Source organism: Ovis canadensis, chromosome 13 (genome assembly GCF_042477335.2).
Source record: "Ovis canadensis isolate MfBH-ARS-UI-01 breed Bighorn chromosome 13, ARS-UI_OviCan_v2, whole genome shotgun sequence".
NCBI classification, from domain to species: Eukaryota; Metazoa; Chordata; class Mammalia; order Artiodactyla; family Bovidae; genus Ovis; species Ovis canadensis.
Window position 1 is genome coordinate 53,364,609 of NC_091257.1, and position 26,793 is coordinate 53,391,401.

The 26,793-nt window shown below is 47.7% G+C and overlaps 1 protein-coding gene across 5 annotated transcripts; it reads left to right on the plus strand.

Moving 5' to 3' along the window:
- Nucleotides 1-1,639: 1,639 nt before the first annotated feature.
- Nucleotides 1,640-16,336, plus strand: ZNF133 (zinc finger protein 133). 5 transcript variants are annotated; one of them, XM_069547768.1, is made up of 5 exons: nucleotides 1,640-2,061; nucleotides 3,187-3,362; nucleotides 10,278-10,404; nucleotides 10,806-10,901; nucleotides 14,453-16,336. In XM_069547768.1, exons 3-5 carry the CDS (start codon nucleotides 10,284-10,286, stop codon nucleotides 16,138-16,140), a joined length of 1,905 nt encoding a protein of 634 aa, XP_069403869.1. In that variant the 5' UTR covers nucleotides 1,640-2,061; nucleotides 3,187-3,362; nucleotides 10,278-10,283; the 3' UTR covers nucleotides 16,141-16,336. The 5 variants fall into 5 exon arrangements, with proteins under 5 accessions (XP_069403869.1, XP_069403872.1, XP_069403873.1 ...); XM_069547771.1 differs by having other exon boundaries at nucleotides 1,934-2,061; nucleotides 3,209-3,362; XM_069547770.1 differs by lacking the exon at nucleotides 1,640-2,061 and adding an exon at nucleotides 2,112-2,287.
- Nucleotides 16,337-26,793: the final 10,457 nt, after the last annotated feature.

Consider the following 26,793-nt stretch of genomic DNA (forward strand, 5'->3'; position numbering starts at 1 on the left):
CAATACAATATTGTAAAGTAATTAGCCTCCAATTAAAACGAATAAATTTAAATTTAAAAAAAAAGAATGCTTTCAGTGTACCCAGACTTTGGCATCTTTTCCTTCATGGAAAAGCACTAAATTCATTAACTTGATGTCTGGTTTTCCTTAATAGTAATTTTTTGATGTTCTGATATCTGTTTTGTAAAACTCCAATATATCTTGGGTCCCCTGCCCTTCAAAGCAGTCCTTCAGAGCTAACTGAGAGGCAAGGCTTCCTAGGCTTGAAGTCCTCTGAAAACCTGCCTAATAAAATAGAATTCTCAGTTTTGGGGTTGTGTGTGTGTGTGTGTGTGTATATATATATATGTACATATGTATTTTTTAGTGGATTCTAATTTCTTGGTGAACTACTAGTCCTAGTGTAGAGCAGAAAGGGATGTGGAGAGAGTGTTCAAGTCAGACCAGGGACTTTCCTTAGGGCAGGGGCTGAAATGAATTCACTGTGAATGAGGCAACCTCCGGGCAAGAGAAGGGAAGGGATTCACCGTCAGGGAGCTGACAAAGAATTTTAGGAAATGCTTGTCTCTCCTTGGCTTTCCAGGCCATGTGAACATTTTCTTGGTCTTCTAGATGACAAAACTTCAGAAAGCAAATCTAGGGGAAGTAAGGAAAACTGAGAGTGTCTTGGCGGAAACACCCTCCACAGTGAAGGGGGGCGGGTGTGCTCCTCAGCTCCCCAGTGGGCATGTCCCAGATGGCACCAGTACCTCCCTGACCTCAGTCAGAAGCCTGAACAAAGACTCAGAGAGCTGCAGACCAAAAAGAAAAAGATGCTACCAACTGCTGTTTTAGTAAACAACGGAATGCTGCCTGCCATGAAGCCATCAACCTCTGCAGGCACTCTGAGGGAAACTAAGGATGGAGAAAAACAGTATGCTGACCCTAGATACTTCAGATGCATCTCAAAGGAATTGTGTAAGAGAGCCCAGATTCTTTTATCTTCCCATAGTAAAAAACTTCTAAATTCATAAAGCTGTCTGTTCCTTTGTGATCAGCAGTAACCTTTCGATGTTCAACCACTCTGTTTTCTTTTCAGCAAACTCCTACATATCCTGCTCCTCCCATAACCCTTTGAAACAGTTCCTCAGAGGTGCGAGGCTGTCTCCTAGGTATAAGACCACCAAATAAAACACAATTCTCAACTTTTAGGTTGTCATTCTTGACATTTTGCTTTTTTAGTGGACACTACGAGGGGCTGAATCCCAAGCTATGGTCTAACGGTGAGGCTCCTGTCGCCCAGAAGACGGATGAAATTGCCCATAAACGCGCGGACTGCGACAGAGGAACAGGATCTAGGGATAGCGGTGCGGTGTGCTAGTTTGGGGACATGGGCTCGGAACCCAGGGCTGCCTTCTTTGACAGTAAGATCGCGGGAAGATGCCTCGCCTTCTCAGTGTCAGTCCCCACCGTGGGTTTAAGTGAATTAAACGGAGCTGGTCGACATCACGCCTGCGCGGCTCATGGACCCCTCCCCACCCGCCCCGACACAGCCTTGCTTTCCCCGCAAGCAAGCGTGGCCCGGAAACCGTTGTACGCTCCGCCGCGCACCCCAGAAACTAAACGGAGATTCCCCGGGCACATCACTTCCGCAAGCTGAGGGGGGGTGCCCGGCACCGGAGGCAGGAGTCACTGCTGGGGTCACTGGGGAGTGTAGTCTTTAAGGCTGAGGCGTTAGCGAAGGACTCACGGAAAGGAGAGACATTTCACCCGGGGTCCTCTGTAAAAGAGGGGGCGGGGCGGAAATCTAGGCGCTACAGTGGCCATTCTTCCCTGGGCATTTAACGGAGAAGCTGCTCCCTCAGAGGCCTCTGGGCGCGCCGAGCATCCTGGGAGATGTAGTCCCGGCGCTTGTCCGAGGATTCTGGGTAGTGTAGTCCTGGTGCTGGGCTGAGGATTCTGGGTAGTGTAGTCCTGGCGTCCTGGCCCAGCTGGTGGCTGGAGTGACCCCTTGTTCCTCGCGGGTGAGTGCGGCGCCCGTGGGGCTCTAAGCTGCAGCCGTGCCCTTCCCTGAGCGGAAAGGTAGGTCCTGAAAGTCTGGGCTGTTGGCTGCACCTGAGGCTGGGGACTGTGCGGGTGCCGGGCAGAGGAGGCGACGGCGGGACGCGCTGTCGCGATTCAGGCCGTGCCCTCCCGGATGTCATATTTGGGATGTGAGCGCGCATCTCCGATGGACGTGGGCGAAGCTTAGCCGCGAACCCGGTGGTGGCGGATGCCGGAATCCAGCCACGTCCCGGGGCTCCTGTGGGTGAGGACAGGTTAGGCCTTGGCCGAAAGAGCAGTGATGATGGGGGGGAGTCCCTCTACCCCCAAGTCCCTGGGGGCCAGAGGGTTGAGTAAGTTGGCATGGGGGCCTGATGTTTCCCAGGTGCTGGGATGAGGGCCAGCCCGCCGCCAAGAGTTTTGGTGGGTGGTTTGCCGTGGGCAGCATGTGCCTGGGATGGGCTGGGTATGGAACGGGCCACTTTGGCAGCGATCTTGGGTGTGTTTTTGACCGGTTGCCCCTGGATTCAGGCCTTGGAGGAAGAGGTTGTCTGAGGCCCACTGGGCAAGATTCTCAAAGGTCCTGGAAACCTGCGTTGACCACAGCAGTCACGGATGTGCACGGCTCCGGTGTTTCCAGACTGCGAGATTTTGAATTCCATTTTAAAGTTTTATTAGGGAGAGATTTTAGACAGAAATAAATAGAACTCTACAGACCCACATCCAGATGTAACCCTTGTCACCTGGAGAGCAATCTTGATTCATCTCAAAATGACACACTGAGAAGCCTTACAACCCACAGAGGTTCCCTGTCCCTGTCCTACTTGAAGAGCCTAGCCTCGGCTGCCAGCTTTCATCCAGACTCTGTGACTTTGTAATGGTGTCATCTTGGATAAGGGACTGACTTCACTGTGCTTCAGTTTTCTCATCTGTAAAATAAAGGTTATAAATCGTACTCCATTGGGTTGTGAGGCTAGAATGAAGTAAGACGGTTCTGTGCCTGGAACCATCTCTGATGTGTACAGTCCTAAGTGCCCAGTGAGTACGAACTTTGCTTAGGAAGGTCAGAGGCAAGAGTGGGTCAGCTCAGGCCTGGTGTCGGCAGCATTACTGGGGCAGGCTGTGTTCTCAGCGAGCTGCCCGCAGCCTTTTCTTCTGTGACAGGTCCATTCCTGATGCCTTTAAGGAAAAGGAAAGTCTAAGGGCGTGAGTTTCCAGTGACTCTCCTGAACCTTACTGCTCTTGTGCTGCCCAGAGAGGAAGCCTGCTGGGCGAGGAGAGGGCTCCTGACAGCCCGGACTCACGTGGGGACTGCTCGCCTTCCGTGTGCTGAACCAAAGGTGGGTTTCCTTCGCTCAGCCTTGACATCTTCTGCCCAGCATGCCCCGCCCGGGGATCAGAGCCCAGCTGGTTTCCCCAGGGGACATGTCTGTCATAGGGGTGGCTGCTGTCCCAGGCCCTCTTGTTCAGACCCTGCGTCCTCCTTGAAGACTGCCCCCTCCCCCCCATCCCTGTGGTTTGTTCAGGCCTGTGCACTCTCAGGCTTGTCTGCTGTGAAGGCCTCGGCCTTCTGTTCTGGTTCCATCCAGCGAGGCCCTCACTGCCTGTGTCCCCGTCCTGTCATCTCACCTGCAGTTAGCTCAGGAGGCAGCTCTAACATTAGAGCTTCCTGTAAAGTACCCACAGGGTGATCACTATACTCAAGAGAATTAATAGTTGTTTCGGTCAGAGCAGCTGTGTTCAGAGGCAGGAGAGGAGAGGTGTGTGGCCGGGGAGGAATTCCGGGGGACAGTGTCCCTGTCTCTGGCCCTCCCCCCGTTTCTGCCCTTGCGGACCTCAGTGAACACCCACAGCTGGGCCTCTTTGTTCTTTCCAGGCTCACCTGCCCTGTTCTCTCAGCAGCACGTGTGCTGTGCCCTGCACTCCTCTCCTGGTCTCCACTCCTGCTCCGCCCTCATTTTTGTCTCTTCTCCACCTTCTTGTCCCTCTCCGCACCTTCCTGTTGAATTGAGCACCTGAGGTCTACATAGTGAACGTGCCACTCAGCCTGCTAGAAAGAGACCTTCCTAATCGTCTGCTTCTGTCCCAACTCCAAAGTCAGGATGCTGGGGTTCAAATCTCAGTTTTACCATGTCTAGCTGTGTGGCCCGGAGCTTGTTATTTCACCTCCCTGAGCCTTCTTTTCCTCATCTGCCAGATGGGAATCATCAGGATGATGTCCACCTCCCAGGGATGTTGGAGGAGATAACCCTAGCAATGCAGTTACAGTGCGGGGCACATAAAGGCTAAGTAATTGTTAGAATTACTTTTAATGCCTCCAACTTCTCCAAGTCTCCTCCTCAGTCTCCTCTCCGACTCCCAACCTGGTCAGACCCTGCTTTACAGCTGCATAGAAGCATATTCCGTTGTCTGCTTGTGTTTCCCCAAGTATCTCTGTTTCTCTGTCGACTGGTAATGAGCTGGGATGCTCTCCCCCTGCAGAGCACCCTGCACATCCCTGGCAGTGTTCCCAGGCTCCCTGTTGATGATGGGACCCTGGGGCTCAGGACTCCAGGGCTTAGGCTGTGTCATGACTTACTGACCCTCCCACTGGACCAGGAGTGGTTGTTAGAGGGTAGGGTACCTCGTTTGCTCCTCTTGAGCCGTTGATACAGTTCCTGTCACTGGGTTAGACTAAGCAGGTGAAGACACCAGCGTCATCTTTGCTAGGCCCCACACCCTCTCCACATGGTATCGGGCCTCTGCTTCTGTTGGTCCCTCTAGCAGGGGTGCTGACATTCTTAACCTGGTGCCTTGGGCCCTCCGAGAGCATACAGACTTAAGCCTGTGACTGATGCAGCATCACTTGTCGCACATTTGTGGGTGAAAGCAGGGATGAGGTCAGCCTGAAGGAGCACCCAGTGTTTGATGAAATAATTTGAGCTGCAAAATAATGATAATATTCTAATATAACCCCTAGGATAAGCTATGAATCCACACTGAAGTAAATAAGAAGGGACAACTCTTAGATTTCCCTGGTGATACAGTTCCTAAGAATCTGGCTGCCAGTCAAGGGGTCATGGGTTCAATCCCTGGTCTGGGAAGATTCCACATGCCTTGGATCAACTGAGCCTGTGCTCCATGACCACTGAAGCCACCGCAGTGAGAAGCCTGTCCACTGCCACGAAGAGTTGTCCCCGCTTGCTACAACTGGAGAAAGCCTGCATACAGCAACGAAGACCCAGCACAGCCAACAATAAATAGATTAATTTTAAAAAGAGAGAAGGGACAACTCTTGCTTACAGAATTCCAGCTAATGAATTTCGAAGGAAAGAAGGAGGTAGAACATTGTCATTTGGTCAACACTGCAGTAATAATGGTTGAAGACAGGTCCCACAAAATGATGCTAAAATTATTTGGTAAAAGGTTGAAGAGAAACAGGATATTTGTATAATCTCAAAGTATCTCTCCTAAGTTGTATATTAAATATAAAGGCAAAATGAGTGACTTGTAATGAAGAAACCCAGCAGACACTGTCTTAACCAAGTGATCAAGACCAAGGTTAACATCATCAGTAGTGAAACATACCAATATCATGACCTGCTATCAAGGGGTATGAAAAGGACACGTGACTTCTGAGACAATCTAGCGAAAAGTGAACTAGGTTCATTCTAATCATTTTCTTCTCAAATCTGATAAATCACACTTGAGGGCTGTTCTTCAAAAATGTCATTCATGAAAGAAGGAACGTCACAGATTGGAGGAGATTAAAGATCTATGACAGCTAAATGCAGTGCGAGAACCTCAGTTGAGTCCTGGACCAGAAGAAGGAGGACATTAGTAGAAAAAACCTGGTGAAATGTGGTTATGAGCTGTAGTTTAGATTACAGTAATAATAATCAATGTTAATCTGGTTTTGATCATTGTAGTATAGTTTTCTCAGATGTTAACGTTAGAGAAAACTGAATTAAGATTACATGGGAATTGATATTTTTGCAACTTCTAAGTCTAAAATTCGAAATGAAAAGTTCTGTGGATTCATTAGTCTTACAGTGAATTGGATGTTGGATGAGTTCTGTTAAAGAATACTTCAGCATGTATAAATGCAATCATGTTTTTCCTCCTTGGTCCAGTTCATTAATACAGTATATTACAGTAATGAATTCCCTCAGTTCAACCAGTCTTACATTTCTGGGCACTCTGTCTTGGCGAAATTAAAAAAAAAATTTTTGTTTATTTATTTATTTGGCTCTGCTGGGTCTTAGTTGTGGCATATGGGGTCTAGTTCTTTGACCAAGGATCGAACCCAACCCCTGCATTGGGAGTGTGAAGTCTTAGCCACCTGACCACCCGGGAAGTCCCTGAAATATATCTTATTGCTTTGAATGATATTCTTTTTGCCATGCATTTAAAGTCATAAAATATATATAACATAAGACTTACCATCTTAACTGTTCTAAGTCTATAGTTCAGTATCGTTAAGGACATTCATATTGTTGTGCAGCCATTCACACTGTCCATTTCCAGAACTTTTCAGAATGAAACTCTATCCCCATTAAACAATAACTCAGTTTCCCCTTCCTCCTAGCTCCTGTCAACCATCATTCTACTTTGTCTATATGGATTACTCTAGGTACCTCATATAAGTGGAATTATATATTTGTCCTTTTGTATCTGGTTTGTTTCCCTTAGCATAGTATCTTTAATGTTCATCCATGTTGTAGCATGTGTCAGAATTTCTTCTCTAAGACTTAATAATATTCCATCATATATATACATACACACACACACACGCACGCGCACACACACACCACTCTTTGTTTATCCATTTGTCTGTTGACAGACACTTAGATCACGTCTACATTTTGGCTGTTGTGAATAATGCTGCTCACATGAGTGTACAAATATCTGTTCAAGTCCCAGCTTCCAATTCTTTGGGGGAAATACCCAGAAGAGGAATTGGTAGGTCATATGGTAATGTGTATTTTTATTTTGAGGAACTGCTGTGCTGTTCTCCAGTGTGTGTGCAGCATTGTACGTTCCCACCTGCAGTGCACATGAGTTGGATGATGATTTTGAAAAGTCTCATGGAAGTCTGGTATATTTTTTGTCTAGAGTCACTTAGGAGTTTTCTTGTTATTCTTCAGAGCCTGATAGTTTTTCCAGATAGTTGTTTCCAACTTCAACAACCTTGAAGTTGTTGGCTGTGTGTCAGCTTCTCCCTGGTACTTTGTAGGCCCTTCATATTTTGATTCAGGTCATCTTTTTTTTCCCCAATTTTTACTGTGGTACAGTTGATTTACAATGTTGTGTTAATTTCAGGTGTACAGAAAAGTAATTCAGTTATACATACACATATGTTCATTCTTTTTCAGATTCTTTTCTCATATAGGTTATTACAGAGTATTGAGTAGGGTTCTCTGTCCTATATAGTAGGGTCTAGTTGGTTACCTGTCTATATACTTTATATATTATATGTTGTAGTGTGTGTATGTTAATCCCAAATCCTAATTTATTCCTAATTTATTCCTCCCCCCACCACACACACACATTTCCCCTTTGGTAACCGTATGTTTTGTTTTTTAAGTGTGTGAGTCTGTTTCTGTTTTATAAATAAGTTCATTTATATCATTTTAAAACCTTAGGTTCCAGGTATGAGTGATATATTTGTTTGTTTGACTTCACTTAGTATGATAATCTCTAGGTCCATCCACATTGCTGAAAATGACATTATTTCATTCTTTTTACAGCTGAGTAATAGTCCATTGTACAAAGATGTACTACATTTGAAGACAGTTTTATCTGCTCATAGCTGGGCTGGGTCTTCACTGCTGCTTGGCTGTCCTCTGGTTGCGGCAGGTGGGGGCTGCTCTCCAGTGGGGGTGCACGGGCTTCTCCTTGAGGAGGCTTCTCTTGTGGCAGAGCACGGGCTGTGAGCGCAGGTTGAGTAGTTGTGGCACACGGGTTTAGTCGCTCCAAGGCATGTGGGATCTTCCCAGATCAGGGATGGAACTCGTGTCTCCTGTAGTCACAGGACTCCTTGCCACCGTAACTCGTGTGAATACAGGTGGATTCCTTACCACTGAGCCGCCAGGGAAGGCCTGTACCACATCTTTATCCATTCCTCTGCTGAGGGACATTTAGGTTGCTTCCATGTCTTGGCTGTAATAAATAGTGCTGCAGTGAACACTGGCTGTATCTTTTCGAATTACGATGTTCTCTGGATATGTGCCCAGGAGTGGGACTGCTGGATCATATGGTAGTTCTATTTTTAGTTTTTTAAAGAAGCTCCATACTGTTCTCTAGAGGGTCTGTTACCAGTTTTACATTCCCATCAACAGTGTGGGAGGGGTCCCTTTTCTCTACATCCTCTCCCGTATTTATCGTTTGTGGACTTTTTGAGGATGGCCATTCTGACTGGTGTGAATTGTAGTTTTGATTTCCATTTCTCTAACAAAAGGTCTGTCTAGTCAAGGCTATGGTTTTTCCAGTAGTCAGGTATGGATGTGAGAGTTGGACTGTGAAGAAAGCTGAGCGCCGTAGAATTGATGCTTTTGAACTGTGGTGTTGGAGAGGACTCTTGAGAGTCCCCTGGACTGCAGGGAGATCCAACCAGTCCATCCTAAAGGAGATCAGTCCTGGGTGTTCATTGGAAGGACTGATGCTAAGGCTGAAACTCCAATACTTCGGCCACCTCATGCGAAGAGCTGACTCGTTGGAAAAGACCCTGATGCTGGGAGGGATTGGGGACAGGAGGAGAAGGGGATGACAGAGGATGAGATGGCTGGATGGCATCACCGACTCGATGGACATGAGTTTGGGTGAACTCTGAGAGTTGGTGATGGACAGGGAGGCCTGGCGTGCTGCAGTTTATGGGGTCGCAAAGAGTTGGACACAACTGAGTGACTGAACTGAACTGACCAATTAGCGATGTTGAGCCTCTCTTCATGTGTCTCTTGGCCATCTGTACATCTTCTTTGGAGTATATGGCTGAAACTTGAAGACATTACGCTGAATGAAATAAGCCAGACACAAAAGGACAGACACTGTATGATTTCACATATTTGTGATACCTAGAATAGCCAAATGCATGGAGACAGAAAGTAAAATGAGGATTGGTTACCAGGGTTTGTGAGAAAGGGCATTATGGTTAATGGTCACAGAGTTTCAACGTGACATGATGAACCAGTTCTGGAGATGGATATTGGTGGTGATTGTACCACATTAAGTGCGAGCATGCTTAATGTACTGAAATGTACACTTCAAATGGTAAAAATAGTAAAATGCTTATGTATATTTTACAATCATTTAAAACCCACAAGCCGCTCCTACGCTCAACCTGTTCTGCATTTCTCCCACTTTGTGCCTTTTATTTCTCCCAAATGGTCCTACGTCCCAGGATTCAGGCTTCCTCTCCTCCTTGGCTCGGGTGTCCTCTTCTCTGCTCCCCATACACCTCATCGGGAACACCTGGCACATTTCTCTTCCCTAGACTCCTGTGCTTCATTCAACCAAGTTCTTGGGCCTCTTGAGAAAACCTCTCCTGATGTCCCTATTCCAGGGTGCTTTCCACTTTGAAACTGTGTTGCAATAAAGGCAGTGAAGTTGGGCAGGGTGTGAGAATGGCATGTGAGATGAATCCATGGACTCAATGCCAGGGACTTCCACCCTGAGCACCACAGTGTGGGACAGGATGTTTAGTGGAGTGTTACCCACAGTTGAAGAAGCGGAGATGCTAGCTGATGGCTGGGATGGGCTCCAAACCAGGGCAGTAGGGTTCAAATTCGTGCTTTTCACCATTCCCTGCTGGTGCCTCTCAGGGAAGGAGGGCCGGAGGGGCTGTGGGATTGGGGGAAGGACTGAACTGTGTTTGGTCTCTGCCATAACTGAATTGTGTGAACCTCAGTCATTCGGGTGCTTCAACACTAATACAATGGTTCAGACAATTCTTTTAAATTCTTTAAACTCAAAAGTCTATCGCTTTCCCTCAACATAGAGTTAAAGTTCCTGAAAGTTACAGGCTCCTATTTCTGTATGTATTCTCCTATTTCTGTATGTATTCTCCAAATCAGCCCACCTAGGACCTTGAACGTGCTAAAAGGTGCCACTGCCCAGATGGGGAGTGGGCTTTAAAGATCTCGCAATACAGAGCACCAGGGTCAAAGGCAGGATCTAGATCTCTCACCTGCCTCCCCCGGGCAGCCTCCCCCTTGCCCCTTACCCTGAAGCCTGGGCAGGGCTGGCTCCCGGGTGAACAGGGCTGTTTTGTGTTATAGGCACACATGGCATTCAGAGATGTGGCTGTGGATTTCACCCAGGATGAGTGGGTGCTGCTGAGCCCTGCTCAGCGGTCCCTGTACCGGGAGGTGATGCTGGAGAACTACAGCAACCTGGTCTCACTGGGTAAGCCTGCATGTCTCAGGACCCGGGTCCTGGCTGCTGGCAACTTGGAGCAGCCCTCCTGGTTTCTGGCCTTACCTTTGGGTTGGCCTCCAAAGCAGAGGCACTTTGTAAACGTGTACAGGTGTGTGTGCATGTGTGTGATGCTCTGCATGTCTAGCCTTTTCCCGCAGGCTCTCTGGTAAGCATGGCATCTCTTCCTAGTCAGTATCTTCTTGTAAACAAGGGAGGTGTTCTCTCACAGCATGAGGTCGGGTCAGTGAACTCCCATCCTGGCTTCCCTTCCCTGGTGGGGAGCTCACCACTCTCAGATCTTCCCCACCACCTTTAGAAATCCTCGCCCCTGGTGTGGCTCTGAGTGCAGGATAACCTGCGACCATCTTGTTCTCTTTTCCTCTGAGCAGGCATTCCGTTTTCTAAACCAAAACTCATAACCCAGCTGGAGCAAGGGAAGGAGAGCTGGAGAGAAGAGAGGAAATGCTCGCCCGTCAGCTGCCTGGGTGAGTGGGGACACTGGGTGGTTCAGAGGGCTGGGGGTGGGGAGGTCTTTCTGCTGGCCCCCTGGCCGCTCACCGGGTGCACTGCCCCCTTCCAGACCTGCAGCCGCACTCGAGCTTCCTGGTGTCTCGTCTCTCTGCACTGGGTTTGCCGTCTCTGCCTCACTTAGTTCTCTCCCACCTACATAGTCTGGTGGCTCTTGTTACTATATTTTTAAAAGGATATTTTCCCTGGATTGGAATTTTAGATTGGCTTATTTTTTCACCACTTTAAAGATACTGTTCCCCTGTTCAGGCCTCCCATTGTTTCTGATAAGAAATCAGCTGTCATTTCCACAGTTATTGCTTTGTGTTTTTTTTGTTACTTTTTAAACCTCTGGCTACTTTCAGAGTTTTCTGTATGTTTGGTGTTCAGCTGTTTGACTGCGATGTCACTGAGGAAGTGAGCTGCTTTTCTTTGTAGTTTTCCTGTCATAGCGTGTGCTCAGATTTTTGAATCTATAAATTTATGGTTAGAGCCACATTGGGGAGATTTTTGGACATTATTCTTTTGTTCCCTTCTGTTTCCTTCTGTTTGGAATGATAGTTACATGTGTATTAGTCCTTTTTACATGGTCTCCAGTTTACTGAGCCTTTTTTTAAATAACTTTCCATTTTTATAACTTTTTGGAATGATAGTTACATGTGTATTAGTCCTTTTTACATTGTCCTACAGTTTAGTGAGCCTGTCTGTACTTTTTTTTTATAACTTTCCATTTTTGTGATGATGCTTCCTAATTGTTCATTAATGAAGGGCAGATTTTCCTTTACCTTCTTTAACAGAAAAGCAGATACTTAGAAGATACATTTTTAAGTGAAAAATTGCAAAACAATGTTTATTACATAGTTGGGTTTGTGTGAAAGACTGTATCAACATGTATATTTGAACAGAGCCATCTGCATTATTATTGACCGTGATCTGTGGTTAGCTTGGTGGGTAGAGAATTGGGAAGAGTAGAGTTTCTGGGAAGTTTTTTGACTTGGCATTCTTTTTAAATGATAGAGGATTAGATAACTGTAGGGAATTGTGTGTTTTTTAGCTTTTAAAATACTGTTGACAGTTTCATAATAAAGAGAAGTATATGTTTTCTTTTTCTGTAAGAGATTTTCTATTTCTGTTTTATCAAACTTGAAACCTTAGTCAATTTTGTTTTAAAATCAAGGGAAATAGCATATATAATAGAAATCATTATATTTTTCAAGTTGTTTATATCCTTGTTTTTGGTCTGCTAAGAGTCATAGCACATTACTTAGTAGATTACTCGCCAATGTCATTGTAATTTATATCAAATCCCCCATTTATTTCTTAGTTTTTGCTGTATATTTCACTTCAGTGTACTGTTAGGCATGTAAAGGTTCATGACAATTTTATCTCATTAATGAAGTTTTTAATGTTAAAATTCTTTTGTTCCACATTATATTCCTTAAACTTTCATTTTTTTTTCTGAAAAAAACATTTTTAAATTTTATATTGAAGTATAGCTGATTAACAATGTTGTGATAGTTTCAGGTGGACAGCGAAGGGACCCAGCCATCATATGCATGTATCCATTCTCCCCCAAACTCCCCTTCCATCCAGGCTGTCACATAACATGAGCAGTATTCCCTGTGCTGTAGAGTAGGTCCTTGTCAGTCATCCATGTTAAATATAGTCGTGTGTTACGTATCAATCCTATTATTTCTTCTTAGTCTTAGCAAGTCTCTGCTGTGTTGTGGCTCTTTGTTTTCTAGAGTTTTCGTATGGTATTTAATGTGATTTGGGGTGTCATGTAGCTGCTATTGCATTTTCTGCCAAACTAACTGTTATCTTTGAATAGAGACTTTGGCCCTTTCACATTTACTGGAACAGCTGATGGATCTCATGGGACTTACTTAGGGGCAGGCTGTAGGGCAGGTACAGAGGCACTTAGGGAAGAGCTCAAGGTAGAAGCAGCAGCATCTCTTTTAGCTCAGGCTGCTGAAACACAGCACCAGAATTCATGGCAGAAGCAAAAGGTTTTACTGTGTTTCTGGAGGCTCGCAGTTCTTGGTTGGCGGAGGTGTTGGCAGTTTACACAGGAGGTCTCCCTCCTGGACTATGAATGGCCACCTCCTCACTCTGTCCTCACCCGGCCTTTCTGAGGCTGCACATCCTGGCTTTCCTCCTACAGGGAGGTCACCAGACATATTGATTAGAGCCTTATGACTTCCTTTAACCTTAATCACCTCTTTAAAGGCCCTGTCTCAGAATACAGTAGCATTCTGTACTGATGGAATAATTCTAGAATGTAGATGTATACACAGTTGGTTTTCAAAAGTTCAGTGCATCAGTGAAGGCAAGTGTTCAGGCAGATGCAGTGAGGTCTGGACCTGGTTCTTCAGACTATGTGATCCTGCATTCCCGCCAGCTGAATAGAACCAGCGGTGCTGAAGCAAGGTGTTCAGTGTTGACATCTCCTTATGAGAGGTACTATAAGAAGAAAACTTTTATATTGATTCCTGGTGCCATTTATATTTAGGTTAATTATGGAAATTAACAAGACTCAAACTGATCCATGGCACCAGTCATTGGGGGGCCTAGACTGTGTGTAACTGTTGTCTACTGCTGAAAGCCTCCTGAAGTGAAAGTGAAAGAAAGTGTTAGTCACTCGGTTGTGTCCAACTCTTTGGCGACCCCAAGGACTATAGTCTGCCGGGTTCCTCTGTCCATGGAAATTCTCTAGACCAGAATGCTAGAGTGGGTTGCCATTTCTTCCTCCAGGGGCTTTTCCCGACCCAGGGGTCAAACCTGTGTATCCTGCATTGGCAGGCAGCTTCTTCACTGTCTGAGCCACCAGGGAAGCCCTGGCTTGTGGGAATTCTGGTCCAGAGTAGTCCTCTAATAAGTATTTGTCAGCAATGACACCCCACTCCAGTACTCTTGCCTGGAAAATCCCATGGACAGAGGAGCCTGGAAGGTGGCAGTCTATGGGGTCGCTGAGGTTTGGACACAACTGAGCGACTTCACTTTCACGCATTGGAGAAGGAAATGGCAACCCACTCCAGTGTTCTTGCCTGGAGAATCCCAGGGATGGGGAGCCTAGAGGGCTGCCGTCTCTGGGGTCGCACAGAGTCAGACATGACTGAAGTGACTTCGCAGCAACGGGACCCTCCAGGTTCAGGTGTCTCACACGTGGTATCTTTAACCACTCCGCTGTGTTGCCTCCTACACCAGGGTCTTCCAAGCTCAGGGGCAGCTCTGTTCTTCCACCCCATCCTCTCAGGGAGACAGGGAAAGACAGACACGTTTCCATGTGGGTCCTCTGGTTAGAGCTCTCTTGGTCACAGACAATCCCTTTGGACCCTGTTTGTGTCACTGGGTGGTTGTGCGTTAGGAGGTCGTTGTAGTAGGTCCTCTGCAGGAAGTCTTGCTGGGTGGCCCTGAAGATGTAAACATTTTGAAGAACAAGGAATGGAGTCTTAACCATCAGACGAGGCAGAACTGCTTTGGCGGTTCCACGTCTCAGTTCTGACTCAGACTCTTCTCTCTGCCACAGAACCAAAGCCAGAACTCCACCTCTGTCCTTCCTGCCCTCCGGATCTCTGCAGTCAGAAATTCCACGTGCAGCAGGTACTGTGTAGTCCCCCACCCTGGATCTTCACGTGCCTGTATGCCGAGGATCCCGTCCAGCCAGGAGACCTGCGCCTGGAGGACCAGCAGCAGCAGGCCGCTGGTGGTAGTGCCTGGATCGAGGAAGTGGAAGGGCAGGAGAGGGAAGGTGCCCTGCCTTTGTTTGGAAAGACAGAGAAAAGTACTGTAGAAGTATTCCCCAGGCCACCCCAGAGGCAGCCAGTCTTCTCTGGGGGTGGGGTCCCAGGTATGGAGATAGAGGCCGGCCCGGCACAAATGGGGACCCCTGAGGAAACAGACAGGCTGTTGAAGAGGATCGAAGTCCTGGGGTTTGGGACTGTCAACTGTGGAGAGTGTGGACTGGGTTTCAGCAAGATGACGAACCTGCTCAGTCACCAGAGGATCCACTCCGGGGAGAAGCCCTACGTGTGTGGGGTGTGTGGGAAGGGCTTCAGTCTGAAGAAGAGCCTGGCCAGACACCAGAAGGCGCACTCAGGGGAGAAGCCCCTCGTGTGCGGGGAGTGTGGGCGGGGCTTTAACCGGAAGTCGACGCTCATCATACATGAGAGGACACATTCCGGCGAGAAGCCGTACATGTGCGGTGAGTGCGGGCGAGGCTTCAGCCAGAAGTCCAACCTCATCATCCACCAGAGGACACACTCTGGGGAGAAGCCCTACGTGTGCCAGGAGTGCGGGAAAGGATTCAGCCAGAAGTCAGCCGTCGTCAGGCACCGGAGGACACACCTGGAGGAGAAGACCATTGTGTGCGGTGACTGCGGGCTGGGCTTCAGCGACAGGTCGAACCTCATCTCACACCAGAGGACGCACTCAGGGGAGAAGCCGTACGCCTGCAAGGAGTGTGGGCGCTGCTTCCGGCAGAGGTCCACACTCGTCAACCACCAGAGGACACACTCGAAGGAGAAGCCCTACGTGTGTGGCGTGTGCGGACACAGATTCAGCCAGAATTCAACCCTTATCTCGCACAGGCGCACACACACCGGGGAGAAGCCTTACGTGTGTGGGGTATGTGGGCGGGGCTTCAGTCTCAAGTCCCATCTCAACAGGCACCAGAACACGCACTCCGGGCACAAGCCCATCGTGTGCAAGGACTGCGGGCGTGTCTTCAGCCAGCAGTCCAACCTCATCCGACACCAGAGAACGCACTCGGGGGAGAAGCCCCTGGTGTGTGCGGAGTGCGGGCGAGGGTTCAGCCAGAAGTCGAACCTCGTGGCACACCAGAGGACACACTCCGGGGAGAAGCCGTACGTGTGCAGGGAGTGTGGGCGGGGCTTCCGCCACCAGTCAGGCCTCATCCGGCACAGACGCACACACACAAGGGAACAGCCGTACAACTGCCGCCTGTGCGGGCGAGGCTTTGGCAACAAGTCCGCCCTGCTCATGCACAAGTGGTCACACTTGGAAGAGAACTCCTGTCTATGCCCAGAGTGCGGCCAAGGCTTTCCCCACAAGTCACACCTCATCCTGCACCAGATGACTCACCAGGGGAGGACGCCGCACGTGTGCAAGGCGTGCGGGCAAGGCTTCAGCCAGAAGTGCCACCTCAGCAGACACAGGAGGAATGTGTGCCCACCACAGACCACCGTTTCAGTCTGACCCCGAGGCCCCGCCGGAGCATCCTCCTGACCCCCTCACCCGCTCAAGAGCGCAGACTAAATCAAAACATTTTACACTCTTCTTGAAACACATTCCCTAAGCGGTCAAAAAGACGTTTGAACTCAGTTTACTTCCTCTACCCCAAGTCGTCGTGTTTGGGGCCTTTTGCTCTAATAAAACTCTGCTGCTTTACAAATCTGTGGCCTCAACTGTGTCTCTCATTCACCCACCTATAAAGGTAAGGAGTCAGGGGTGGTACAGAAATCTCGAGCTTCTGAGGCCATGGTTCCGCGGTAATTCAGTCCTTTGGATGACATAAGAACTGAGTCAGTCTGATTCTTGGACAGTCTGGTCCTTTGTAGAGGGAGAGGATCCTGGAACTGTGTTCAGGGGATTTGGGCAAGGGAGGGGTTCTTCCAGGAAACACGACCTCCCCTAAGCTGCTCACTCTCACCTGCAGCCCCACCCCACTCTCCCCCAGCTCCTGTGGCAGCCCCCTACTGGCTTGCCTCCTCCTCGCTCTCAGATGTCTCCACTTCTGCCTTTGCTGAGTCAAATCAGCGGTTAGGACCACTGCTACTGCTTAGAGTTAGGGTAAACACACCACGAATAATTGTGAGTCAGCTGGTTAACCTAGAAGAAATGAACAAACATCTAAACACTTAAATCATGTATAAGCAGGAAATCTGAACAGACCAGCATGAAGAAGGAGATTGAGTTAGGAATCAAAAACCTTCCAAAAAAGCCTGAAATCAGATGGCCTTATTGGCAACTTCTAGCATTTAAAGGATTAACACCCATTCTCAAAATCTTACCAAAAAAAACTTCCTAAATCATTCTCTGAGACCAGTATTACCCTACTAGCAAAACCTGACAGAGACAACACAAGAAAACTACAGACCCTAACCCCTATGGATATAGAGGGAAAAACCCTCGACACAGTATTAGCAGCCAAATCCAGCAGCATATGAAAAAGATTTTCACACTGTGACTGAGTGGTTTCCTGGCTCAACATAGGAAAAAAAAAGAAATCAATACATCATGTTAATAGAATAAAGGGGGGAAAAAAGCAAACACATTCCATTTATATGAAATACCCAGGATAAGCCACAGCAAAGAGACAGAAGGCACGATAGTGGCTGCCAGACTCTAAGAGAAGAGGAAATGGGGATGACTGTTCCCCATTAACAATAAAGGACTGCCCTTGTGGGTAATAAAAATGTTGTGGAACTCGATGGTAATGATGGCTGCAGAACATTGGAAATGTTAAAATTCATTGAACCGTATACTTTCAGTTCAGTTCAGTTGCTCAGTCATGTCCGATTCTTTGCGACCCCATGAATCTCAGCACGCCAGGCCTCCCTGTCCATCACCATCTCCTGGAGTTCACTGAGACTCACGTCCATTGAGCTGGTGATGCCATCCAGCCATCTCATCCTCTGTCGTCCCCTTCTCCTCCTGCCCCCAATCCCTCCCAGCATCAGAGTCTTTTCCAAAGAGTCAACTCTTCACATGAGGTGGCCAAAGTACTGGAGTTTCAGCTTGAGCATCATTCCTTCTAAAGTAATCCCAGGGCTGATCTCCTTCAGAATGGATTGGTTGGATCACCTTGCAGTCCAAGGGACTCTCAAGAGTCTTCTCCAACACCACAGTTCAAAAGCATCAATTCTACGGCACTCAGCTTTCTTCAGAGTCCAACTCTCACATCCATACATGACCACTGGAAAAACCATAGCCTTGACTAGACGGACCTTTGTTGGCCAAGTAATGTCTCTGCTTTTGAATATGCTATCTAGGTTGGTCATAACTTTCCTTCCAAGGAGTCAGCGTCTTTTAATTTCATGGCTGCAGTCACCATCTGCAGTGATTTTGGAGCTTCAAAAAATAAAGTCTGACACTGTTTCCACTGTTTCCCCACCTATTTCCCATGAAGTGATGGGACCAGATGCCATGATCTAGCTTTCTGAATGTTGAGCTTTAAGCCAACTTTCTCACTTACCACTTTAACTTTCATCAAGAGGCTTTTTAGTTCCTCTTCACTTTCTGCCATAAGCGTGGTATCATCTGCATATCTGAGGTTATTAATATTTCTTCTGGCAATCTTGATTCCAGCTTGTGCTTCTTCCAGCCCAGCGTTTCTTATGATGTACTCTGCATATAAGTTAAATAAGCAGGGTGACAATGTACAGCCTTGACATACTCCTTTAAAAATGGTCAAAATGGTAAACATTATATTACCTGAATCTTACCTCAATTAAAAATTTTAAATCTTACCCACCCAAATCTTGTCATTGGAGGGAAAATAAAAACCTGGGGTCACAGAAATATCTGGGACCTAGAATTGCTGACATAAGATAAAGCACAACATACACTCGGTTGAAGCCTAAACTGGCAGCGACAGCATTTCAATTGTTAAAAAAAAATTTAAGTTTTCCAAAGCAAATTCTTTGTCATACTTGGAAGCAACTCAAATGAAAGAGAGAAATGGTTCTGAGAAACCAGAGGCTTTGCTCTCTTTTTTAGATCAGAGCTGATTGTTTGGGATTGCTATATCCTCTGAGTATCTATTTATTAATCTGTTAAGTGTGGAAGCAAACATTTCAGAAGCAGGTGTAGCCACCCTGCTGGCCAGCCAGACTGAGTGCCTGGCTCTATAATGTCAGTTTCGGGAGAAGAAAGAAAGGAAAATGTAGTGTTCTGATCTCTGCTCTCGAGCTGCATACAGTATTATAGAGAAGAACTCAGTCCTTACGGAATACCAGGACAGTCCACAGCGAAAGGCCGTGTCTGTGCCCCTGTGTCTCGGTGCTCCCGATCAGCCAGAGGGGCTGCCTGCACAGAGGAGAGGTGTAGCCAGGGATGTTCTCATCAAAGATGGGGAACTGCCTGTAGGATCAAGGAACGATGACAAGGACCTAAAAAGTCAGAGGAGAGAAAGCCGAACCCAGGAAAAATTGGAGGGAGAATTTTTAGGTATGAAAACAACAGCTATAGATTCCACAGAAGAGAGACTCCTGTGGCTGGACTTTAGGAGGTGTATTAGGGAAGTAAGATAAATTGTTACTAATGGTCATGTCAAATCCTGGAGGGCTTCAAAAACCACCTTGAGAAATCTAGATTTGGAATTATAAAGGAAAGGGAGAAAATAAAATACTGAGGCATTTAAACCACGGGAGATACTTGGTTTGAAGGGTTTAAAAAAACAAAAATAAAAAACAGCCTGACAATACTATTACTCAAGTTTGGATGTAGATGGTAGGAGAGAAAAGGCAAGATGCCTGGCCTATTTCAAGTCAACCATTAAATATCTTTCAAAGCTAGCACATGTTTCTACTTTTGCTATTTTATCTCAAACCCAAAGGCCACCATATGCTTCCAGCTGCATCCGTAGCTCTCTCTCTCTCTCTCTTTTTTTTTCTTTTAAAGGATACCTCCACTCTCCTTCGTGCATCTAACTGCAGAGATTTCTACCAGAGCTCAGACTGCTGTGTAAACAATGGTGGTTTCAATTCAGAAAAAATGCACCCTGCTGCCCTGAGAATGTGGTGTGGGAACCAAGGGATGATCAGGTCTTAGTTGGTAAATTTTCTTATTGTCTAGCAGAGTTGAAGGAGCTTTTTCAGACATTCCCTTCACATTATGGTGGTGGTTTAACACTAAGTTATGTCCCACTCTTGTGACCCCATGGACTGTAGCCCTCCAGGCTCCTCTGTTTATGGTATTTCCCAGGCAAGAACACTGAAATGGGTTGCCATTTCCTGCTCCAGATCTTCCTGGCCGGGGGATCAAACCCACATCTTCTGCATCACAGGCAATCTCTTGCCTTGCAGGCAGATTCTGTGTTCTTCTTAAAGAGAGAAACTTGCCAACTGACTCAGTCTGAAGTCCTGACTAATGGCATTCTTTATTCCTCGTGATTTGAATCTAGATGTTATAAAAACAGTGGTGAAGCTGCCTGTATCTGAGTCAGTATAAATACCAAGCTTCCCTGCCTGCCGCTTCCGTACCCAAGAAGAGAATTAATCACCTATATGTCTCTGCTTCAGATTCTCTAAAACTCTTTCAGCTGTATTCCCTGGGAAAATAGCAGCAAATTCGGAATCTGTCTAAGCTGCAATTCAATGGCAATTTCTCATGGCCTATTGGTTAATAAGTCATACCTGGAGTTATTTGTTAAAGAATAATGATTCCCTGGCGGTCCAGTGGTTAGGACTCTGCATGCCCACTGTGGAGGCCTGGGTTCGGTCCCTGGTCTGGGAACTAAGATCCTACAAGCCTCAAGGTGTGGCAAAAAAAGAATACAACTCACCACCACCAACAAAAATGAATAAAGAATATGTAGGTAAGCTTATCACTGAAAATCCATAGTCAGACAAGTGCTGTAGTTGCCCTACCATTGTCACCATTAATTAGGCCTTCTTTTACACTTGCTTGTACACAGCTGTAGCCACAGGCGTATATGCTCAGTCATGTCTGACTCTTTGCCCACCAGGCTCCTGTCCATGGAATTCTCTAGGCAAGGATACTGGTGTGGGTTGCCATTTCCTTCTCCAGGGGATCTTCCCAGACCCAGGGGTCGAATGCACATCTGCTGCTGGCAGGTGGATTCCTTAGCAGTGTGCCACCTGGGAAGCCCTTGCATCCATTTAGGGGTGGGGTGTGTAAATGAAACGATAAGAACAATAAAACAGCCAAACAGTAAGATTCTGAGATAACTGTTTTTTCGTTCTCTGGAAGATGGGGAGATGTGGGAACATGAGGTGGGACGTCGTCAGGAGGGCACGAAGGTACAGACAAGCTCTGTGTAAACACCGCACTTCCACCAAGTGTGAGGCCAGCATGCAGGACACTGAATCGTGATGAGTAGGAAACATGGGAAGTGGCTGGAGTAGGAAATGTCAGCCTGTGTCAAGTCTCAGCAACAAGGTAAGTCTCAAGGCTGGACGCACCCTTGCCCACATCCTACCAGAGAGAGGACATGTCATGGGATTCAAATGAAGGGAGAGGGTTAAAGCCTTTTGTAGCACCAAGAAGCTGACAGGACAGGGTGACTGGACACAGATGACTGGACCTGGCTGCAGTTTTAATTGGTGACCTTCCCCGGGCACCTCCCGAGCCACTGGGTAGGGGACAAACCTGCTAATGTGGGAGCCTTAAATTCTCTGCATCCAGCATCCTCTCAACATCACGGCAGGTCCTCACACACCAGGTCACTCTTTATGTCTGAAATATTCTGAAGTTTTCAGCCCCATAGCGTGGCACACACTAAATGCTCCCTCAACACCTTTTTTCTTTTTTCCTCGACACCTTTTGATTGGATAATTTGACTTTCCCTGTAAAAGCTGATCCTGATTTTAAGGAATTTGAAGGAGAAGAGTAGGAGAAGCGAGGGATTTTTCCCCAAGAGGGAACAGATTTCTTGGTACCTGGAGTAAAAAAATCAGGGTGTTGGTGTTGGGTAGGGAGGTTCCCTGGTGACTCAGCGGTATGGAATCCGCCTGCCAATGCAGAAGATGTGGGTTCAATCCCTGGTTCTGGAAGATCCCCTAGAGGAGGAAATGGCAACTCACTCCAGTATTCTTGCCTGGAGAATCCCCATGGACAGAGGAACCTGGTGGGCCACAGTCCATGGGGCTGCAAAAGAGCTGAACATGACTTAGCAACTAAGACAATTTTTTTTTTAAACAAGGAAATAGATTTCAACATTATCAGTGAACAAAGATATTTATGTAAAATAGTCTACCCACAGAGACATCTAGAAAACTCTCTGGATGGTACTCTCTGGATCCCTCCTTGACTTGAGCTTTCTGCACTGTTTTAGTTTCTTACAATAAGCATGTAAGGTTTGCAGAAACAATAAATCACCTCCAGTAACAGAATTAGTAAATCGGGCTTCCCTGGTAGTTCAGTTGGTAAAGAATCTGCCTGCAATGTAGGAGACCTTGGTTTGATTCCTGGATCAGGAAGATCCACTGGAGAAGGGATAGGCTACCCATTCCAGTCTTCTTGGGCTTCCCTTGTGGCTCAGCTGGTAAAGAATCTGCCTGCAATGCGGGAGACCTGGGTTCCATCCCTAGTTTGAGAAGATCCCCTGGAGAAGGGAAAGGCTACTCACTCCAGTATTCTAGTCCAGAGAATTCCACGGACTGTTCCCTAGGTTCGAAAAGAGCTGGACACAACTGAGCGACTTTCACGTTTTCTTCACTTCAGTCTGTCAAAATTTGATGAAGCCTAAATATGCACCTTGGTTGTAAATGTGCCTAAAGAGATAAAACACACTGTTACCTGTTTTATAACAACCTATAAACCCACCTAACGAGGATATTATTTGAAATGTAAAATGTTCTGAAGTTTTTCAGATTATGAGATTTGATATCCAAATATTTTCTAATCTACTGACACACATTTATTTTTCTTTACAACCTTATATCAGAACTATCTGATTAAAAACAACAACAAATGTGTTTTTCAAACTCCACAGCCAGGATACCCCCTGCTACAAAGCTTGTGGTTTGTCTACAAGATTCTTTTGCCTGAACTCAAAGATACAGTGAATTTTCTCAACAGCACTTTGCTGAGAACCTACTCCACCATGTTTATCTTGCTAGACTTGCAGGAAACCCAAGCAGAGTCTACAGCAGAGAGGGTTTATTAGCAGAGCCACCAAGCAGGGAGACGGGAGAACAAACCTCAAACCTGCCTCCGCAGAGGCAAGGGACTTGAGTATTTACAGGATAACCAGTCAGGCAGCATGGCGGCCTGAAGCACAGGAAGCGGCGATTGGGGAAAGGTATAACGAGCTTCATTTTGCACAGGTGGAACCAGGCTTCAAATTCCCGCTTCCCTTGGGTCACCCTGGGGATGCTGGCGCCCACCCAGCTTAGCTGGCTGAGCGCAGACAGATGTGCCTGACTCCAAGTCCCTGGAAAACAGCTCGGGCCAACATCTTGTCTAGGTTCTGAGCTGCTTGGAGGACAAGCAGATCTTAAAACAACCTTGATTAGTGCTGGCAGGTGAGGTCGATTTGACTCATCACTCATGGTATCACTGCCCCATGCCAGGGACTGGAAGGAGGTACCAGAATCTCATGCCTGCAGATGTTTGGTCTCTGGGGAGATGGGCATGTGACTGGGGAGAACTGGCTGGACAGGTCATCTCTGTAGAGGGAGGGGCAGACGGGCTGGGGTTAGAGCTTCCCAACCCGGAGCTGAGGAGTCAGGCAATGCTCTGGGGCCCTGGTGGGATCTCAGAGCAGAACCAGAGAAGAGGCTGTGGTGATGTTTAAGGCCGCTGGTCCAGGAGACCCGGGCAACTCAGGAACTGCATTTGGGTTTCTCACAACGACAGTTGTGGGGGAGGCCAGGCCTGAGCAAGGGCAGGGCCAGGAGTTGGGTTGCAGGGTTGGGACCACAGGGCAGGCATCATGCCAGCCGATGGGTGTGGGTGACCTGGGCACAGAGGGCGTGGGGGGCCCACGGGGTATGTACTGGGGTTGCCCTGGCGAATGGTGACAGAGAGCCAAGCAAAGTGACTTGGAAGCCCACCAGTGCTGAAGCCAAAGACCCCAGAAAAGGGACAAGACAGGAGTGAAAAGAGCAGATTCAAGGACTGGTCCTCAGTGCCCCCAGAGACCGAGCACCGGTATCTGCACAGAGCAGCAAGGGAGGCCACCCTGGTCACAGGACTGCGGCCTGAGGGCACCCTGACAGAGGTAGGGACTCCTGGGGCCTCCCTGCAGCAGGGGGTGGCTGGAGAGGCTGCAGGGAGGAGACCCCGGCCCTGCTGGGCCGCTGGCAACCCTCAGGCAGGAGGAATCTTGTATCCAGGCCCGTTGGGTGGGAGGGCCCGAGGGGAGACAGGCCCCTACAGCCCCTGCCCTCCCTGGCTTGTGGGCGACAGCATGTACTGGGCCCTAAGCTCTGTGCTAGGAGTCGTGGGCCTCACCTTTCAGAACTGGAACCAAGTGCTTATTGACAGAAGTCACTGGCCAAGTTCAGTTCCCAACGGTGCGGCCTTCAGCTCCAGGAGGCCACCATCAGCCCCACCACATGCAGTTTGCTTCTTCAGAACCACAAGAGACTCAGCTGTTTCGGGTCTCTGCCCTTGAAACACTGTTTTAAAGGGCGCCACTGATTAGGTTAGGCCCACCTGGGACAACCCCTTTTGATTAAATCAATTAATTGCTATTATTTTAAAATGATGTCCAGGCTCTTGTCACCTCTGCCACATAAGATAGTCCAGTCTCAGGAGCAACTCCCCTTGGTATTCCCAAACACGTGACTCACTGGGCATCACCTCGGACCAGCCTGTCTCGCCCGGTCCCTGGCATGTTGTACCCCCATTTGAGAAAGAAAAAGTGTGAAAACGGGGCTGAATATCAAAGAGGAAAGACAGTGGACTAAAGCATTGCATGAGCCAAGATTTCTGCAGAGAAACAGAGCCGATGGGATAGACGTACACTATAATAGGGAGAGATTTATTACAGGAACTGGCTAGTGCTCCTCGTGAAGGCTGAGAATCCTTACCTCCTGATGTCCGCAGCTGAGACTCAGGGAAGCTGGCCACCTGGTTCCAGTTTGAGTGCAGAGGCCAGAGAACCAGGAGTATGGGTGGTGTTGGCCCAGTCTGAGGGTGGGATAAGGGGTCCCAGCTCAGGAGCCAGGCAAGGGGCGTGAGTGCTCCCCTCCTCCACCTGGTTGTCCAACCCCCACCCCATCCACAAATCCGGATCTGTTTGTTGTATAAATGTCCACTTAAAATACCTAAGAAAATGGCCAGAAAAAGAGCTAACAGCTAACTCTGAATACTTCGCTGACATGCTTTCTATATTAATCTACACAGTAAGCATCCGTTTTAGGCAACCTTGATGGAAAAGGAAGCAAAGTGTTTTTTCGAGCTTGCTGACTGAGGACAGAGCCTCCTTCTTCAGACCACCTCTCACTGACTCACCTGGATTCATTCCGTGTACTTACTCCCCACATGGCCTCTCAAAGTCCTTACCTCTTTTTTTAAAAATTTATTTGTTTTAATTGGAGGATAATTACATTACAGCAGTGTAGTGGTTTTTGCCATACATTGACATGAGTCAGCCATGGGTGTACATGTGTCTGCCGTCCTGAACCAACCTCCCACCTCTCCTGATGCTCCTGCCTCTCACACCCTGGGGAGCTGAGCACAGTGGGAGCCATGGGAATGGAGGTGGGTGCTCCTGGGGCAGGTGATCCATCAACAGCTGGACCCGGCTTCACCCTCTGGGACCTTCCCTTGAGGGTCCGTGGAGGAAGGGGTGGTACCTGCATTCCAGAACTCACAACAGGCTCCTGATCAGAGGTAGCAGGAGTGATGGAAAGTGGGAGTCATGGCTGGAGACAGAAATGAGATGAGCAGCTGAAGGTCTGCATTCTCCTGGCCCCTGGTCCTTCCCTTGACACCACCACCCCGTCCCCTGCACGTGCAGATGTATCTGCAGCCATAAACGTATCCCAGCGGAGAAAAAGTGTGGTGGCCTCTTTTCTGAAGATGATACATGGAGCCTCTGGTGAGAACCAGGTCAGCAACTCCCATGCCCAGAGGGAAGCCTTCCACTTGTCCCAGCACGAAAGTAGCTTCACAGACTCGCCAAGCCCCCCGTCATTTGATAAGCTCCTGCTATATACACAGAATTCCCACCCACCTAGCCCATTTCCCATTTGCAAACCTGAATGGATGATAAAGGATTGTGCACATCTGAGAAAAACTGGCAGCATCAAAGAGAAAAAAGCCGAGACACAGAAATATGAGAAATTTAAAATGACTGAAGACGACATAAGACAAAAACAGAGGCTGTGAAGAAGCAGCAATCAGAACCAAAAGGCACTCTTAGAAAGTAAACTTCCAGATGTTCAAGTTGGATTTAGAAAAGGCAGTGGAACCAGAGATCAAATTGCCAACACCCATTGGGTCATAGGAAAAAGCAAGAGAGTTCCAGAAAAACATCTACTTCTGCTCTATTGACTATGCCAAAGCCTTTCACTGTGTGGATCACAACAAACTGTGGAAAATTCTTAAAGAGATGGGAATACCAGACTACCTTACCTGCCTCCTGAGTAATCTGTATGCAGGTCAAGAAGCAACAGTTAGAACTGGACATGGAACAACAGCTGCTGCTGCTGCTAAGTCACTTCAGTCATGTCTGACTCTGTGCGACCCCATAGACAGCAGCCCACCAGCCTCCCCCGCCCCTGGGATTCTCCAGGCAAGAACACTGGGGTGGGTTGCCATTTCCTTCTTCAATGTATGAAATGAAAAGTGAAAGTGAGGTCGCACAGTTGTGTCTGACTCTTAGCAACCCCATGGACTGCAGCCCACCAGGCTCCTCCATCCATGGGATTTCCCGGCAAGAGTACTGCAGTGGGTTGCCATTGCCTTCTCCTGGAACAACAGACTGGTTCCAAATACGGAAAGGAGTATCTCAGGGTTGTACACTGTCACCCTGCTTATTTAACTGATATGCAGAGTATATCATGCAAAATGCTGGGCTGGATGAAGCATAAGCTGGAATCAAGATTGCTGGGAGAAATATCAATAACCTCAGATATGCAGATGACACCACCCTTATGGCGGAAAAGAAAGAAGAACTAAAGAGCCTCCTGATGAAAGTGAAAGAGGAGAGTA

Bases quoted from the DNA above. Each gene is read 5' to 3' on its own strand.
- ZNF133 (XM_069547768.1), top strand. From the start codon at position 10,284: ATGGCATTCAGAGATGTGGCTGTGGATTTCACCCAGGATGAGTGGGTG. The intron at 10,405-10,805 runs GTAAGCCTGCAT...TCCTCTGAGCAG, and splicing joins CAGCAACCTGGTCTCACTGG to GCATTCCGTTTTCTAAACCA. The intron at 10,902-14,452 runs GTGAGTGGGGAC...TCTCTGCCACAG, and splicing joins CTCGCCCGTCAGCTGCCTGG to AACCAAAGCCAGAACTCCAC.